We start from the raw sequence: 13,238 nt of genomic DNA on the forward strand, positions 1-13,238 counted from the left end.
CTCCATGCAGCATCCGCCGCTCGGTCCAGTCCCACCCTCGTGAAAGCGTCGCCTGCTACTTTCTTCTCGAATGTCCATGATGAACCACTGTGTCCTAGGTCAGGTAAACCACACACGTCCAACGCATCTCTAAAGCCGTCCATCTGGGACTGAGTCCTCAAACCCACTCCATCATGCTCAGACTGGTGCAAAACTTCGTTAAAATCACCCATAGCCACCCAGGGAACCGGATTTGGTGGCAACAAGAACTCAAATAGAGAGTACAAATTCCCGGGCCACTAGCCAGCTCTTGGTTAGCAGAACTGATGAGATGATAGTTACCCAAGGAAACATACGCACTGCGGCACTGCCACTAAGTAATCAAACAAATCTTGAGATAAAACAATTGCTTTGTAATATTTGGGCAGCAATGAGAAGTTTCACAAGGGATTGAAGAATCAACAAAATTTCTGCCTCCATTAACTCGTCAGAAATGACAACATTACTGGTCAGGTTTACATTCTCCGACGAGAAAAGTAGCAGTTACTCAGCTAGAGCTGGTAAAGAAGCTGGAGGCTCAACAAGACTAATTAGCCTTTCCTACAAGTCCTACAGAGCATAGTTGTGCGGAATTTCTACATGCTTGAAATACAAAATAACCTCTATATCATCTACAGAAACAACTATACTTTGTTCAATCCATCCGCACTGGCTGTTGGACAGCAGTATGGCACTACGTACAAGGAATCTGAAAGAATGTCATCCTCATCTTTTCTGGAAGTTGAACCTCATGATGGCAAAACTAAACAGGAAGGCGAACAGCACGGTGAAAGCAACGTGCACCGCCGCCACAACCCACAAGAAGTCATGATGGAAACCAAAGTAGTCCGTGACAAACTGGGCGACAGTTATCTGTGGGCCTGGAATTCCCTGATCGAGCGGCTGTTGGATATCACCAAACTGGGAGGCAACCAGTCCGTATAGCGTCCATGCCACCGGGCAAATCCATGAGTACCACCTCCACCAAATAGGAAGTTTCTGAAGTAAAAGTTCAACGGATGAGTAATGTGAAAGACAAGGAGCACTGGTAAGTACAAAGTTTACACAAAAGAAATGAAAAATGTATCAAGAGTGTAACTTACAGGTCGGGGGATAAGATATCCTGAGAAGAGGTTCCATACGTTGTAGAATGCTGATGAGATGATAGCTGCTATGCTCTCATTCGGCGTCAAGCCAACAGCCATCATTCCATAGAACGTGAAATATAGCATGGTGAAGTACATGAAGAACAAGTACCACAAGAACTTGGCAACTGTCCATTCGAATCCAATCATGGAATAGACTAGCCCGCCATATATCAAAGCCTGAACCAATACGTACGGAAATTCGATAGCAACCTAGAAAAGGGATAACATGACATTGTTTAGGTTCCAGGACTGAGATAATTCAAGAATGTTGATAAACTGAGCCATGATAAACTGCCAGTTCTGTTACTTTAACCACGGCTGTGACTTCGATTGCCAGTTCTCAAAGGTCATTCATACATATGCCATGAAATAGGTAAACCGACAGTCTAAGAAATTACCTGTCCAAATGCATATGGAAAAGCTGAATACATGCCAGCTGCTCTTTCCCGGTAAAAGACTGTTCGCTCCACCACGACAACTGGTTGAACAGAACCAGAATTTTGCACTCCGATGTATAGTACTGCAGCATACATTGATCCCATGGCATTGAATAGATCCTGTGATCTTCGACTGCATCGTGATATAAGTAAGGCGTCAGATATATCTTACTTGAAGTAGCTACTATATCCAAAGTACAGAAAAAAAATGAAGTTATAGTATCAGTTAGGAGATGTACGTTTTACTTCCAAGGTCCCAGAACATCGTTCCGAACATTAGCGCAATGACGATGGTGAAGAGTAATCTCACTGCTGTGTAGGATGGGTTTCTCCAATATGACAATTTTTGCTTCCACAAGCAAGCTAGACACTGTGTGACGAATGATCTAGAGTACTGTGTAGGGAAGTTGAGATCTCTGGAGCCAGGAGGTGGCATGCTTAGCTCCTTTATGAGTTCCTTGTTCCTTCTGAAATTGCGAAAATGAAGAGTAGTTAGAAGTGTCACTCACGCTACAATGTATATGAATGGCTTGTGGGGAAGCTTACTGATATAGTTCTGATTGTCTGTAAACTTCAGCGAAATCAATACCAAGCATTTCCTCCTGCGCACTAGAGGACACTTCCAACATCCATGTCGCTGGGTTATATCCATCTTTTATCTTACTAATGCCTTCAATTTCCTGAATAAATGCACACAAGGAATGTTCGATGTGATCTAGCTGGCAACAAGAGTTACAAGGTGTCGCACAACTGCTGGTTTTGATCTTCTTACCTCAAAATACTCAATCAAATTTGCTGAATTTTGGCCAACAGGACCAACATAAATTTCTTCTCCCCCTCTCTTCATCAAGAAAAGCTGCAGCCAAGATAGTCAATATATGACCTTAATAAAGCTAAGGGTAATAACTGAAATAGAGAATAATGAATAACCACCTCATCAAATGCTTCAAATATGTCAATACTTGGCTGGTGGATGGTGCAAACAACGGTCCTGCCAGTGTTAACAGTGTTCCTAACAGTCCTCATCACAATTGCAGCTGCACGAGCATCAAGACCAGATGTTGGCTCATCCATAAAAATGATCGACGGGTTAGCAACAAGCTCCACGGCAATTGTAAGCCTCTTGCGTTGCTCAGTTGATAGACCATTCACTCCAGGGAGCCCAACAAGTGCCCCCCTCAATGATGTGAGCTCTACAAGATCCATGATCTCCTCAATGAACATCTGTCATCACAGTTCAGCCGGTAAGATCTCCAATCAGATGAGAAAAAAGAAATCAAGAACTGATCATTTGCCTAGATCAAAGCTAACTAACCTTTCTTCTGTCTGAGTCAACCTCTGCAGGAAGCCGCAGCCATGCAGAAAATACGAGTGATTCATATATTGTCACATGTGGAGAATGAATATCATTTTGCTCACAGTATCCCGATATACGTGCAAAGGTCTCTTGCTTCTTTGGATAGCCTGATACGGTGATTTCCCCCTCTATGTATCCTCCAGTTTTCCTACCCGCTAAAACATCCATCAGGGTTGTCTTTCCCGCACCACTCACACCCATTAATGCAGTAAGTACACCTGGCCTAAAAGAACCACTGACACCCTTCAAAAGCAACAAGCGGTCTTCCGTTACTCCTTGTGCTTTCATTGCCTGTGGATATAAAGCAATATACCTGGGTAAGCAAACTTGGGTAATGGGTATACAATCATAATTGCGCTCTCATGTTCATTGACAGGAAATTTACCTCTGGCATGTCCACCGAGTATTTTGTGTCGTTAAAGGTAAGTGACAGTGGTGTAAATGGAAGTACCAGTCTCTTCCTGCTGTCACTAGAGTCCGCGCCACTAATCCCCGAGTTTCGGTCACTAATGTGAGATAATTCCAATTCCTGCTTCCTAGAATTCTTTTCCTTATGACCCTCTAGAGCTTTACCAGTTAAATTTGCATGTTTTTCTTTCAGTTCCTCTTCAGACATTGATGGGTGAGCATCTGTCAATGCTGCAAAGAGAAGAAAGTGGCTACAGTTAATATCCTATAAGTTAAATGCCTAAGTTATAACCTGCAAATGTTGATTATATGATCCTTGATAAATAAGTAGTTTTGTAAATATACTTACGACTCAAAACTGAAAGTGCTAAGGTGTAGAGCAGGTTGAAGAGGAGAGTGTATCCAACCATGGCACCAAGCCCAATCCAGTACCACTTAGCTTCCGTAAAGATGCCACGATTCTTAAGCACGGTAACTCCAATGGTCTCATTTGTTCCACTAACAATCTGTAAAATATGAATACATATTGAATTTTCTATGTGTGTCGTGGTGACTTTGATTTCTTCTCAAGACAGAGGGTACTTACTTGGTTCCAACTGGGCCCCAAAAATTCGTTTGTTGAAATAGCGTTCTGTGCATATGATAGGGGAGATATCCAGTAACCCCAAATCCACCACTTTTTGATATCAGCTGGAAAAGAAAAATAAGATGGTATCATGTAAGCAACAATCAACATTTAGTTCCATCGTTGTCATGTAAAGATGGCAACATTCATTTTATCATGGTCGAGCCAGTAACTTACGTCTTGCAAGGATGAAGCCACCCAATGCTGCAAAAGCCAACAATGATAAAGGTCCAAAGGTGTGGGACACAACCATGTCTCTTCCAATTCCAGCAATGAAGCGGAACAGCGAAGATGACATCTGATTGATCGCAAGGAGCAGCAGATACTGCTTAAAGAACCTGAGCACAAGAAATCATTCAGACTTCACAGAGCTAGTTCTTGTGGAGCGATAATTTAAAATACTTGCTCACAAAAATACATAACTGCCTAAGAAGCAATATAATTGTGTAAGCAAATTGATGTTTGCATCAGTGTCATACCTGCTTACACTGGGATCAAATCCAATGACATAATACGTGGTGAAAACATAAACTCCAACTTCAACAAACGTGATAGGGATCTGAAGAATCCATGATGGTATGGTATAGGCCCATGCAGGAAAGAAAAGAAGATCCCTCTGCTTGAAGAAGACAGGAAGTTTCATGACGGTCATCGCAAGCTCCGCAAAACCATTAAACATTATCGTGTCGAGAGCAAAGAACAGCGCCCCCAAATAGATTGTTCCATATTCAACATTACGGCGCATGTTTGTACGGAAAAATGTGGTCATCACAATGAACGCCATCAGAGTTAGCTGCAATGATGGAAAGGTTCAGATTGATGCTACCTAATAATCTCCATCCTAATAAATCAAGGAAAACATTTAAAGATATGAACTTACATTGACAGCTTTAAATATGTACATGAATGCATTCCTCTTCATGAGTAGAAGCTCTCTATCGATAGTGGCTTTCAGCAACTCCATCCTGCTGACACCAAACTTTGAAGTGGCCAGAGCAGCAGGGTGGCTTCTGGTCCTATCAAATGGCACTTTAAGCTCGTTCTCTATCGATTTGCCCACATGGAAGGAACGGAATGCATCCGCAAATTGCTTGACAGGTACAAAACGATATGGCCTGTCACCCCTGTACCAATATTGCTCCTGGTCTTTCTTTGATGTCACCTTTTCAGTTATTCAGAGATTTCAGTACCATTCTCTTTAAGAAAAAACAGAATCACAGCTGTAATAAGAATTTATAGATGAGACACACACCTCCTGTAAAAAGTCAGCAACACCCTTTCTGCCAGGGCATTTGAAGCCCATGAACTCAAAGAACTCGAGCACATTTTCTCGGGGGCCCTGGTACACAACCTGCCCATCAGAGAGGAGTATAATGTCGTCAAACAAGTTGTATGTTTCAGGAGCTGGCTGCAGCAAGGAGATGACAGCAGTTCCGCCTAGGATGTGGATAGTCTGCCTGAGAGAATTCACAATCTGGTATGTGGTTGAGCTATCCAGTCCAGTGGATATCTCATCCATGAACAGAGCTTTTGCAGGTCCGACAAGCATTTCACCTGTGCATTGAAGATACATGAGTCGATTAGGAATTTCTTAAATAAGACTATTTTACTGTGATGAAGAAGGTGCAAGTCTCGGATTGCTGTACAAATATAAAATGAACCTCATTCTTGGTGAAAATATATATACCTGTTGTGACACGCTTGCGTTGTCCACCAGATATACCCCTTAGCATCTCATTGCCTACCAACGTGTCAGCACAAATATCGAGCCCTAGTATCTGCAGTTACATACAAGAGTAACAGACATGAGAAGTCATCATTCTATTAATACACAAATGTACATAAGAATCATCCTTGCGGTGCTTCAGCTGGACTCATAGGTAGCAGACTATACCTTGAGTATGTATTCTGTCACAATACTGGATTCTTGCCCTCCCATAGCTGAGGCCTACAGGGCGTAAGTAACGAAACAAGTGTTAACAAATTTACTGATAAACAAGTCTTGTTCAAATGATTCTCCTCAATCCTAAGCTAGCCACATAAACAGCTTTAAGAAGCATAAAATGCTCTAAAATGTGATGACATCCTCACCTTCATGTAGACATCGATATCATGATCGGGCTTGATGTTCGCTGCCTTTTCCCTTCTCGCCAGCTCAGTAAGCATCTCTAGAAGAAGCAAAACAGCAAAGCTCAGAGCCTATCGCCACTATGACATAGGAGTACTAAGATAAGCACATTCCCAATAATCAGGCAGCAGCATACCATATCTAGTGCCAACACCTTGGCACCGAGCCGAGAAGGCCAGCGTCTCCCTCACGGTCATCTCCCCGATGTGGAGATCGTGCTGGCTGATGTAAGCGGCGGTCCTCTGGGGAACGAACTCGTCCATCGCGTGGCCGTTGTAGGTGACCTTCCCGGAGACCTTGAGGTCCTTGTCGAGCTTCCCTGCCATGGCCAGAAGAAGCGTGGTCTTGCCCGAGCCAGGAGGTCCGAGCAGCAGCGTCATCCTCCGGGGCTTGATGATCCCGCTGACGTCGTGGAGGACGGTCATGGCCTGCTTCCGGCTGGGGATGACGTGGAGCGCGTTCCCGACGGCCTGGAGCACACCGAGCAATCAACAGACTTAGATATCGAGAAAGGGCACGGTTCTTCCAATGGCGTAGCATGCGGTGGCGCTTGCGCTGGCGAAACGAGGTGGACGCGCACGCCATGCGCTCGGCGGAATGCCGCAGAGCCGCGCGGCCGATGCGCCAATATCGCGTGCCATGGGGTGGAGGTCGGACGATTTCGTGGCGTGTATGGGGGTGCGGTGGAGGTTCCCCGAGGTAGGGAACGACCGTGGCGGCGCCGTGCCGGTGCCGGTGCCGGTGGCCATCGGCGGAGGGTTTTTTTTTTTATTCTTTTTGAAGGGGTGGCCATCGGCGGAGTATTGTTTTGAGTGAAAAGTCGGGCAGGAGCGGCAGGCTCTGTGGCGGGCCGAGCCCGGCGTCGCAACGGTTTGGACTCTTGTTGGCCTACTTTACGCTAAGAAATTTAGTACACTCCTAAAGATCCTTTTTCTTGTCTAAAATAAACATTTATCTTTGGAACAGAAAATTATTAGTAGGACTCAGTACAATTGAAAGGAGAACGAATCAGGAGTTGAATATTATTAGGTGGCGGCTAGGTTTAATAAATCTGGAATTTTGAAGTCAGAGAAAAAGCCTGGAAAGCGAGACACGGTCAGAGTAATATTTTGTGCAGGACAAGTGGTCGAAACGGTAGTAATTCTGCAACGTGTGCTTGGTCGTTTGTGAAGCCAAGCAAATATCAGGCGCCGAGAGGCGACTCACCTACCGCATTGCTTGGTAATGAGCCAAAAGCATACAGCTCGCTCGCAAGTTGCAATCGCAAGAACGAGAAAACAAAGCCCCTACTTGGCTTCAATTCTCGCAGCGTCGCTGTCGAGCAGTGTATATAACCATAAGAAAAACGAGAGTGCACTGTCACTCGCCTCCATCGCGGAACCAGCTGCGCCAAAAGCAGCCCATACTCATCGACTAACTGGCCCTACCATGCACCAGTGCTCGGGCTCGGCCAAGCCAGGACTGATTAGTTAACGGAGCAGGTCATCATTAACTATGATCAACATGCTTGTTCGAACGGTGTGGAGAACAAAAAAACAAACAAATTGAAGCTAAGCCGCCATGGACTGTGGCATCCGTTTTGCAGTGGAACTGAACTTTTTGTGCAGGCGGCTTTACCTCGAGGGTGTTGGTGACGGAGTTGATGAGCGTGGGGAGGCCGCGGTTGCCGACGCGCACCTCGGCCTCGATCTCCAGCTTCTCGAACCGCACCTCGATTGTGGGGTAGTCGATGCCCACCCTGTCCATGCGCTCCTTGAGCTTGAGGAGGAAGTTCTCGTGGTCGTCGTCGGCCGCGCGGACCAGCCGCTCGATGAGCGCCCGGCTCTCGTGGGCGCCCAGCCGCCCCACGTCCACCTCCACCTTCTCCCCGCCGTCCTCCACCGTCAGGATCCCGCGCCGCACCCGGTCGTACGTGGGCAGCCGCTCCAGGGCCGCCCACCGCAGCGCCTCCTCGTCGTCCTCCTCCTCCTGGAACCGCGACGACGTCCGCGAGAACACGTCGTCTCCGCGACGCCATAGCGAGCTGTCCCGCCGCAGGCTCGTCACCCGGTGGATCTCTCGATCCATGATCCTCGCCTGCCTGCTCACTTACTTGCCTTCTTCTTCTTCGTCGTCTTCTTCCTCCCTTGATCACTCTCTGAGCTGGCTTGGCTTAGCTCTGTTGCGCAGCTCCTCCTTGCCTTGCGACAGGGGGCTGTTTTGGCTTGGGGTACGAACTGGTACGAAGGGAGCAGACGAAGGCGTCCCTATATATACGCCCAGGAGAAGAGAAGGGAAGGGAATGGTTGAAGCTGGTGAGGAGGAAGACCACGCCAGCGAGCCACATTATCGAGTTTCGCCTCACCTACCTTGAGCGAGTCCTTGACCTGGACACATTTTGTGCAGGTCCGGTGCACTGTGCGAGCTTGGACCCGGCACGGGATGTGGTCGTCGAACTGCTAGATAATGAAACTGAGCTTTCGAGCTAGCTCTTCATTTTTCACGCGCGTGTTTAGACCTGGGCGGGGGAGCTTCCTGGCATCAGCGGGGCTTTTGTCTCTGCGTCGAGGCCGAGGCCGAGGCGGGCAGTGGTCAACATGCATGTCTCGCAATTATTCGGTTCGAGGCTGCTCTTGCCGCGATAGGTTCGTTTGGCCAGTGATAGTATGATATTACGAAGAGGGCAGCCACTTGCAGCTGCAGAGTATACTACTACGACTACTACTAGTCTCTGATTGTTAATTATAGTGTCTACTTTGGATGGGTGTGGTTAAACAAATCGAGTCCAGCTAGGACGATAAGGCCCGGCGACGACAACGGCGGCTACGACCGTCGGTTCCTCCATCCAACGCCTCACCCGAGATTGCATCACCCATTCATTTCGTTGGGGTGGCGACATGAGCAGTGACCGATACATTATTCATGGCCACCCAATCAAGTGTAGAAAAGTCTTTTCAGGCGAATTCTCTCTCCAGTTGGTCCAATTTCTCCCCCGCAAAAAAAAAAAGTTGGTCCAATTTCTCTTCGTCCATTGGTTTATCTTATCTTTTCTTACATGTACTGATGATGTGCATTTTAACTAATTTCATATTTTTATCTCGGGTCGCTTTCCCACGGAGAAATTAAGATCCAGATATGGATTTTTTTAACACGGTACAGATGCAGACGCTCGTACATAAGCACATACACTCACCCCATGAATGTAAGCACACTCTATCTCTATGAGCACCTCTGAGAGACTGAGCTGACAAATCATATTGAGATTGACGAAGCCGACCCAGACACCTTCATAGTCAACGTGAACGTCTCCTCTCACTAAACGCACATCGTCGGAAGGCCTGGAATAAAATCAGAAAAATGCGAGCACTAGCGTTCAGTGTAGGACTTGAACCATGGTGGATTGGGGATAGCACTGTCTTCCTAACCATCCAACCAAAGATTGGTTCACGAAATTAGTTTTGTTGGCAATGCTAGACTACGTCAAGATTGGAGTTTCAGAAGACATGTTCGAATTTTTAGAGAGAAGGCTCAAGACGAGCCCGATTTTGAATTAGCAAAGCCGTCAACTGGTGAGGAATCACAACCAACAACAAAAGTCACAACGGCCAAATGATACAAGAGGGGCTGACTAGATCGAAAATACATAGGAGCACTCAGGTGCCCTATATTCAAAAATAATTTAGTAATTAAAAAAAGTCAAAAAAATCATGAAACTTTTTATGGAATCAAACATGACCAAGTATTGCACTCTTATAAAAAGATTAGACATGGAATGACCTTCATTGTATCTAGGGTCAAAGATTTGGCAAAAAAGGATAGATACAAGTACTATTCATGCTATATTGCCGTCATATTTTTTTCCCTGAAGCCAATGGGAACCATTCCTTGGTAAAAAATGTTCCAGGATTTTTTTGACCTTTTTTTGAATTATTAAATTACTTTGAATATAGGGGGTGGAACACCCGAGTGCTCCTGATGCGCTTCCCGAACTAGATAGCATACAATTCGATGCACATTACAAGCACAAAAGTAACTAAAAAAGAAGAGGTGCAATGTTCAGGAAATTGGTAACTGGTAGCTGCTCAGTTGACTTGGGAGTAGCGATTAATGGTGAATTGGCCTATTTACTGGATTGTCGATCATTAATAGTTAGCTTAAATAGGAAAATACCAACATATATCCTTTTAATGTATTATACATACTCTCATGCTCTTAGTTATGTAATATATCAAAATATGCTACTGTAGGCATATAAAAAGCATAAATAAGATGTGACATTGTTAGTCCTGACTATTTAGGAACAACTTTAACAATTTAAGAGATATGAAAATGCTACTTTACACAAACATAATGTTTGATCTCTTTAGTGTGGACAAAATCTGTCGAAGGGTTATTGAGATTCCCAAGCTATTTATCACATCTGTGTAGGAAATATGTGTTCTTTTTGCATAATTTTGGTTTAGCTATGTACTAACAGATCTGCAAAAAGCTCTACACTCACAAAACCAAAATATCCATATTGGTTGACTACATAGCATGCACATTTAGTTATGCTTGATGACAAACCAACACCCCATAAACATGCAATAATTGCAAAAGCTTGCTCGGTTGCAAATGTTGATGTCTGTTATCAACAAAAATAAAACAATCCGAAACAATAGTTCCATTGACTAATCTACAAATCTTTAATTTGCAGTCTGCTAACCTTAATTAATTATGCTAATAGTTGTGAATGTTAGATTCTCCATCTAAAGAGAGGGAGAAGATGGCAGTACCTTGCTTGCCGGTGATGCCACGGAGGAAGAGACTGGGGAGCAACCGCCCGGAGGGGATGGGCAATAGCCAATGAGTCAGGCGACGGGGAGCAACCCACGAGAGAGGGTGGGGAGCAGACGACCCGAGGATGGGGACCAACCAGGCGACCGAAGTGGCGGGGTTGCTGGAGCGGTTAGCATGGTGGCTAGCATCGGCGAGGGCCTGACCAGCCGCCAACGAGGAGCGGGAGGAGAGTCGAACCCTAGCTACTGAGGATCGAGAGGGGCAAGGTAATCAATGCATTCATGGACATCATCATATGTGAACTTCACTCCATGTCTATTAGATGTTTGGTGCTGCCTATATATAGCCCCACCTATTTCATCAACTCTCTTAGAGCAACCAGAGCGAAGCATACACTTTCCATATCCATTTTTCTGAGAGAGAGAGCTCCATACCCTGTGTTAAGATAAAAAAAGATTGCACTCCAAACATAGAACTTTGATCTCTAGCCACCTTAATTGCTTTCCACCCAAATCCCTCTCTGAAAAAAAGCCAAATCGGCGAGCGAGTGTTTGAGTATTGAGAAGACTATTTTTTGAAGCACAAGAGTAAGGAGTTCATCATCAACAACAACAACATTTATTACCTTTTGAAGGGTGGTGCCTTCTACATCGATTAGGCGTGCTTGGGAGCCTCCAAATCTTTGTGGGGTGAACCAAGAAGTTTGTAAGGGCAAGTAGATCGCCTACTTCATCCCGAGTGAGCCTAATCCTTCGTGGACGTAGGCCGTGGTGGAATAGGGAAGGTTGTTTCTTCGTGGACCCTTCATTGGTGGAGCCCTCAGTGGACTCGCGCAACCATTATTCTTGGAATTGAAGTCTCCATCAACGTGGGCGTAGGATAGTACCATCTATCGGGACCACGGGTCGAAATCTTTCGTGTCACCATAGCGTTTGTATATCTCCAATCCCTTCATCTAATTACTATCACTTGCAATGTCATTACTTTTCGCTACCTATGATTAGACTTGCATGTGTAGGGTGTTTGTAGACTTGCTAGAATTGCTAAAATCTCTCAAGACCTAAATTTAAAAAAATGATAGGTTTTTAATTGGGTAATTAGTCTAATCACCCCCTTTAAACCTACCAACGATCCTACAACCCCCCCTCCTCGCGTTGATTCCTAAATCAGATTAATTAAAATCGAGCTTACTCTTTGTAACTTGACTTATCCATGTCGCACTTGACATGGAATCATTCTTTCCTTTTAAATGGAGCATGCATGCATCCATGAAAACATCATCTGGGACCCCCGCGTCGTCCTCCCCCTAGGGCGACTCGGGCGGCCAGAAACCTAGCCACCGCCGCAAACTCCCTCCTCCTCTCCCTCCTCCGCCGCCGGAAGACGCCGCCGGGCTAAGCCCGGGGGCCGACGGCGGTGGCGGGGATCTCCTCTCTCGCGCGTCTTTGGGGTGGGGCGGACCCCAAGGTGTGCGGTGGCGCGACCGATCTGGGATCTGCGACGCGGCGGATGGCTGCAGGCGGCGGGAGGCCGGCCTGTCCTCGGACGGCGACGGCTTGGCGATGATGGCGCTGCGGATGGCCCTTCGGGCGGCGACGGTGGCTGCGGTCGGCTGCGGCCAGCTTGGCTGCGGTGGCGTGCATGCTGCCTTCAGATCGGCGACAGCGGCGTGGAGGGCCTGGTGGTCTCGTCGGCGGCACCTTCGATCAGATCTGTTCTGACCGGTGCAGCCGACGGTGGTGGTCATCTCTTCCGTCAGAGGTGGTCGGCCTGAGGCTGGGTGTTCGGATCTCGGGATCCGTCATCTGGCACCAGCTGCGAGTCGGGGAGACGTAGTTGCCGGTGAAAACCGAGCCGACGGCGGGCGATGACGGTGTTCCACGTCGTTACCTTGATGAAGGCATCTTCATGTGACTACCGTCGACCCACTCGTATTGCTTCGGGGGAAACCCTAGGATCTGGTGTTCCAGACCAGACGACGGCGGCACTGCGGTGTCGTTCTCTCTTGGGAGCATCGTTTTGTGGAGCAGCGCTGAAAGTCAGAGGCAGGAGGTGGAGCGGCTTCGTCTTGCACGGAGCTTCGGTGGAGATGTCAAGTCATGCCTGACCGACAGGTGCTACGCTTGGTCATGCCTGGTCGGCAGGTGCTACGCAAGATAGATCCTCCAAGGGCTTCAAGCTGTGTCGGCTGGTGATACTTGGCAGCATGACGCTGAGGTGTATTAGTGGCGACCGCGACGTGTTCAGCTGTTTTGCGTGCAGGGAGGAGGTGCCGTTGGGCGCCGTGGTGGCGTCGACGATAGCTAGACCAAGCAAGGTTGATGCATCAGTACAGTTCTGAAGATGGAGCGGTGACAGT

General features: G+C 46.8%; 1 protein-coding gene across 1 annotated transcript; it reads right to left on the reverse strand.

Moving 5' to 3' along the window:
* Positions 1–429: 429 nt before the first annotated feature.
* On the reverse strand, positions 430–8,472 carry LOC109766301 (ABC transporter G family member 37). Its single transcript, XM_020325066.3, has 20 exons — positions 7,739–8,472; positions 6,258–6,591; positions 6,085–6,161; positions 5,888–5,941; positions 5,681–5,771; positions 5,246–5,547; positions 4,874–5,155; positions 4,473–4,786; positions 4,171–4,331; positions 3,955–4,058; positions 3,718–3,874; positions 3,346–3,599; positions 2,919–3,251; positions 2,537–2,827; positions 2,376–2,459; positions 2,150–2,283; positions 1,843–2,070; positions 1,565–1,736; positions 1,122–1,376; positions 430–1,017 (listed from the first exon to the last, which is right to left on the reverse strand). The coding sequence occupies exons 1-20, from the start codon at positions 8,186–8,188 to the stop codon at positions 745–747; spliced, it is 4,350 nt and encodes a 1,449-aa protein (XP_020180655.1). The 5' UTR covers positions 8,189–8,472; the 3' UTR covers positions 430–744.
* Positions 8,473–13,238: the final 4,766 nt, after the last annotated feature.

The sequence above is a fragment of the Aegilops tauschii genome, chromosome 3 (assembly GCF_002575655.3).
Source record: "Aegilops tauschii subsp. strangulata cultivar AL8/78 chromosome 3, Aet v6.0, whole genome shotgun sequence".
NCBI classification, from domain to species: domain Eukaryota; kingdom Viridiplantae; phylum Streptophyta; class Magnoliopsida; order Poales; family Poaceae; genus Aegilops; species Aegilops tauschii.

Coding starts and splice junctions, on each gene's coding strand:
- LOC109766301 (XM_020325066.3), bottom strand. CDS start 8,188: ATGGATCGAGAGATCCACCGGGTGACGAGCCTGCGGCGGGACAGCTCG. Junction 6,592..7,738: donor CCGTCACCAACACCCTCGAG/GTAAAGCCGCCT, acceptor GGTGTGCTCCAG/GCCGTCGGGAACGCGCTCCA. Junction 5,548..5,680: donor ACGCAAGCGTGTCACAACAG/GTATATATATTT, acceptor TTCAATGCACAG/GTGAAATGCTTGTCGGACCT.